At 52.2% G+C, this 5,187-nt stretch overlaps 1 protein-coding gene across 1 annotated transcript; it reads left to right on the top strand.

The window, feature by feature from the left end:
* The first annotated feature begins 1,280 nt into the window (after nucleotides 1-1,280).
* On the top strand, nucleotides 1,281-2,416 carry UQCC3 (ubiquinol-cytochrome c reductase complex assembly factor 3). The gene is made up of 2 exons (XM_017878366.1): nucleotides 1,281-1,904; nucleotides 1,992-2,416. Exons 1-2 carry the CDS (start codon nucleotides 1,671-1,673, stop codon nucleotides 2,148-2,150), a joined length of 393 nt encoding a protein of 130 aa, XP_017733855.1. The 5' UTR covers nucleotides 1,281-1,670; the 3' UTR covers nucleotides 2,151-2,416.
* The last annotated feature ends 2,771 nt before the right edge of the window (nucleotides 2,417-5,187 follow it).

Raw genomic sequence — 5,187 nt, 5'->3', positions numbered from 1 at the left:
GATGCTGGGAGGAGCCTGGGCTATTTGTAGTCCAAAGCCCATCCTCCTTGCTTCTCCCTGGCACGAGGGCCATGGTGGTGATTCTTAGAGTGCAAGATGATTGAACTCAGAGGAGGGTACTCCTGCCCAGTGCATCCCACAAACTGTTCCTTTAATCTTCTTTGGAGCCTGGCGCCTTAAGCATTGACTGTGCTAAGGGATTATGGGCTTTCAGGGGAGGGGAAAATGCCCAAGAGATGAGATCAGATCTTTATTTCTACTTACTCCCTGGAGACACTGGGATGGCAGCAAGGGTAGGAGACAAGGGCACCTGGATTAAAGCCCTGTGGGCCAAGAGTCGTGATAACCAACTTGGAAATTCCTGACTCCTTTGCTTACTGATTTTCCCAACCTGGCATGTTTGTATGTTATTTAATGAATATTTATATGGTGTTTACTCTTTGTCAGGAGCTGTTTTAATTGCTTTACATATAACTCATTTAATTCTCCTAAAACTGTGAGACAAGTACTGTTAGAAGCTCATTTTCTGATGCAGAAACCAGGGCACAAGAACTTGCCTGTGATCAGTCACACAGCTAAAAGGTGTTTTCTTCTGTAAAGCAGAATTCAGTATGTTAAACGAATCCAGCCTTTTAGTGGTTGAAAACAAAGCAAAACAGCCAGGCACGGTGGCTCACGCCTGTAATCCCAGCACTTTGGGAGGCCGAGGTAGGCGGATCACGAGGTCAGGAGCTCGAGACCAGCCTGACCAACATGGTGAAACCCCGTCTCTACTAACATTACAAAAAATTAGCCGGGCGTGGTGGCGGGCCCCTGTAGTCCCAGCTACTCGGGAGGCTGAGGCAAGAAAATGCCGTGAAACCGGAGGCGGAGCTTGCAGTGAGCCAAGATCCTGCCCCTGTACTCCGGTCTGGGTGACAGAGTGAGACTCCGTCTCAAAAAAAAAAATAAATAAATAAAAGAAAAAGAAAACAAAGCAAAACAAAAAGCAATACCAGCCGGGCGTGGTGGTGCACGTCTGTAATCCCAGCTATTCGGGAAGTTGAGGCAGGAGGATCCCCTGGGCCCTGGAAGTCGAGGCTTCAGTGAACCATGATCGCCACTGCCCTCCAACCCTGGGCGACAAAAGCGAGACCTTGTGTCCAAAAACAAACAAAACCACGCCCACACACTAACAACAAAACCAAAAAAAGCCCTAGACAATACCAAGTGTGTACCATAACGAGAAAAGGAACAAGTTGTTTGTAAAATAAATGTTAAAGATAAGTTACTATTACCCATTTCTCCAACCAGTACACTTGACTTTCAGTGTTTGTTCCAGAGTTGAGGGGATGGAGAGGGATGTGTATGTGTGTGGATGACTTCCATTCGCTGTGTTGAAAACGCCCAGGTGACTGCAGGAAACCACAGAGCACAGCTCGGGGCTCTACTGATCGGGAAACGTCGGAAGACAGAAAAATGGGCAATCATAAAACCCACGGCAACCATGAAGACACGGACTCTCCCCCTAGCAATCCCACCCCGGAACTGAGGATACAGGGTGCCCGCGCTCAGCCCTTGGCGCCAGCGCTTCTTGGACACCCTCAACCCCCTCAGCTAAACTTGAGATCCCGGTGCTCCGGATTCTAAACGTTTCCTTGGGTGGGTCCTCTCTAGCCCGCCGTTTATCTATGGTTTCTGCTATAGGGCGCTCTAGCCTGCGCGAAGGGGCAGTGAGACCGCGCGGGTACAGCTCGCGGCTGCGACGAACTCCCGTGGGCGCCCTGCTGGTTGTGCAGGCGGCCATGGCGTTCTTGCGGAAAATGCTGATCACAGTCGCATTGCTGGGCGCAGGGGCTGGCGTGGGCCTCGCGCTCCTTGCTATCGTGACCCCGGGAGAGCAGCGGAAGCAGGAAATGCTAAAGGTAGAAGCAACTGGTAGTCCCGAGGATGGGTGGGCGGGTGGAGAGCCCCGTACTGGAGCTCCTGCGAACTCCCCTTCCTGCCCTCAGGAGATGGCACTGCAGGACCCGCGGAGCAGGGAGGAGATGGCCAAGACCCAGCAGCTATTGGTGGCCACTCTGCAGGAGGCAGCGACCACGCAGGAGAACGTGGCCTGGAGGAAGAACTGGATGGTTAGCGAAGGCGGCGCCGGCGGGAGGTCACCGTGAGACCGGACTTGACCCTGTAGGCGCTGGGACCTGGGCTCGGGCTCAGGAATCCGATGCAGGCTTTCTCCTTCGTGGGCCCAGCGGGGAGTCCGGCCGAGATGCCATGCCCAGGACCCTCCAGGGTCCTGTGAGCTACCGTCCGGTGAGCACGTTCCCCCCAAACCCTGGACTTACTGCTTTAAAGTCCGCAAGGCGGACCAGGGCCGAGACGCGAGTCGGATGTGGTAAACTGAAAGAACCAATAAATCATGTTCCTCCAGCCAGAATGAGCCCTGCAGTCGACACCTACCAATGCTTAGAGACCCGTGGTCGGTGCTGGGGGCGCGGCCTGCACCTGCTACCTGTCCCATCCCACCAGAAGCTGATCCCAGTAGGTATCCCGACCACATTCTCTTTTTTTTCTTTTGTTTTGTTTTGTTTTTGTTTTTTTTTTTTTTGAGACGGAGTCTCTTTCTGCCACTCAGACTGGAGTGTGGTGGCACGATCTCGGCCCACTGCAACCTCTGCCTCCCAGGTTCAAGCGATTCTCCTGCCTCAGCTTCCCGAGTAGCCGGGATCACAGGCGCGCGCCACCACGCCCAGCTAATTTCTGTGTTTTTATTAGAGACAGGGTTTGACCATGTTGGCCAGCCTGGTCTCGAACTCCAGACCCAGGTGATCCGCCTGCCTCGAACTCCCAAAGTGCTGGGATTACAGGCGTGAACCACCTCGTCCTGCCACGGCCACATTTTCTATTTCTTTTTTTTGAGTTGGAGTCTTGCTCTTGTCGCCCAGGCAGGAGTGCAGTGGCACAATCTTGGCTCAGTGCAACCTCCGCCTCCTGGGTTCAAGCTATTCTCTTTACTCAGCTTTCCAGGTAGCTGGGATTACAAGCGTCCGCGACCACGCCTGGCTGATATTTGTAGTTTTAGTAGAGGCGGGTTTCACCATGTGGCCAGGCTGGTCTGGAACTCCTGACCTTAGGTGATTCGCCCGCCTTGGCCTCCCAAAGTGCTGGGATTACAGGCGTGAGCCACTGCACCTGGCCAACCACATTTTCAAAACAGGTCATGTGGTGTCAGGTTGGAGTGTACTTCCCAGGATAACCGTGGGACATTCCTGAAATCTGAACTATCCTGGAAAATCTTGAAGTAATGGATGCCTACAGAGGACACTCAGGACTCCTGTCCTTGGAGCGAGATTGGAGGGGCATCTAGCACTTAACATATGCCACGGTGCTGTGGCCATTATTTAACCTCTGGTTAATCAAGCTTAGGAGGCTGACTTACTAGGAGTAAAAGGAGTGTGCTTTGAGTCACAGTTCTTGGTTCAACTCCAGCGTGTTACAAACCTCAGTCCTGTTGTATGAAAGGTCATAACTACTAAGATTATTGTAAAAAATTAATTTAGAAATGTAAAGTGGTCTCCAATCTCTGAATTCTGGTCAGGATTTATTGGAGTTGCCACTGAGAGGATGAAATAAGTGGGGTCAAAGCCCCACAGCCTAGCCAACCAAGTTGCTCCTTTTTTGTCTATCCTTTGGTTCCCAAGCAAGATTGCAATTGAAAAAAAGGCTGCTGTTATTAAAGTCAGAACACCAAATAAAGCTTTTCTTTCTATTTTCTTTGAGACAGAGTTTCTCTGTTGTTGCCCAGGCTGGAGTGCAATGGAGCTATCTCAACTCACTGCAACCTCCGCCTCCCAGGTTCAAGCGATTCTCCTGCCTCAGCCTCCCCAGTAGCTGGGACTACAGGGGTGCGCCACTACACCAGGATAATTTTTGTATTTTTAGTAGAGACAGGGTTTCGCCGTGTTGGCCAGGCTGGTCTCAAACTCCTGACATCAGGTGATCTGCCCGCCTCGACCTCCCAAAGTGCTGCAATTACAAGTATGACCCACCGTGCCTGGACCCAAATAAATCTTTCTAACACTGGGGTATAAACCCAGATACGAGCATTGGTGCTCTTTTCAGATCTTTTTTTTTTTTTTTTTGAGACGGAGTCTTGCTCTGTCGCCCGGGCTGGAGTGCAGTGGCCGGATCTCAGCTCACTGCAAGCTCTCCCTCCGGGGTTTACGCCATTCTCCTGCCTCATCCTCCGGAGTAGCTGGGACTACAGGCGCCCGCCACCTCGCCCGGCTAGTTTTTTTTTGTATTTTAGTAGAGACGGGGTTTCACCGTGTTAGCCAGGATGGTCTCGATCTCCTGACCTCGTGATCCGCCCGTCTCGGCCTCCCAAAGTGCTGGAATTGCAGGCTTGAGCCACCGCGCCCGGCCTTCAGATCTTTACAGAGTAACTGTGTCCTCTCCCCTAGCCCAGGAAGGAGAGGAGGAGTCAGGAGCAGTTTGACAGGACACCAGGGTGGGGTGATCAGCATCCGGAGGGGCCATCATAGAGAAGCTCATCAGTGCTTCTTGGTTGGTTTTAAAAAGCAGAGAGAAGCGCCAACATGTGAGACCCTGTATCTACTAAAAATACAAAAATTAGCTGGGCATGGTGGTGCATGCCTGTAGTCTACTTGGGAGGCTGAGGCAGCAGAATCGCTTGAACTCAGGAGGCAGAGGTTACTGTGGGCCGAGATTGCCACTGCACTCCAGCCTGGGTGACAGAGCAAGACGTTGTCTCAAAAAAGAAAAAAATTACCCTTTTAGCCCAGCATTTTGGGAGGCCGAGACAGGCGGATCTTGAGGTCACAAGTTTGAGACCAGCCCGGCCAACATGGTGAAACCCCATCTCTACTAAAAATACAAAAAATTAGCCAGGTGTGGTGGCGCACACCTGCAAACCCAGCTACTAAAGAGGCTGAGTAGGCCGGGCGCGGTGGCTCAAGCCTGTAATCCCAGCACTTTGGGAGGCCGAGACGGGCGATCATGAGGTCAGGAGATCGAGACCATCCTGCTTAACACGGTGAAACCCCGTCTCTACTAAAAAAATACAAAAAAAAAACTAGCTGGGCGTGGTGGCGGGCGCCTGTAGTCCCAGCTACTCGGGAGGCTGAGGCAGGAGAATGGCGTAAACCCGGGAGGCGGAGCTTGCAGTGAGCTGAGATCCGGCCACTG

The sequence above is a fragment of the Rhinopithecus bieti genome, unplaced genomic scaffold (genome assembly GCF_001698545.2).
Source record: "Rhinopithecus bieti isolate Rb0 unplaced genomic scaffold, ASM169854v2 scaffold_11488, whole genome shotgun sequence".
Classification (NCBI taxonomy): Eukaryota; Metazoa; Chordata; class Mammalia; order Primates; family Cercopithecidae; genus Rhinopithecus; species Rhinopithecus bieti.
This window is presented reverse-complemented; position numbering and strand designations above follow the sequence as displayed.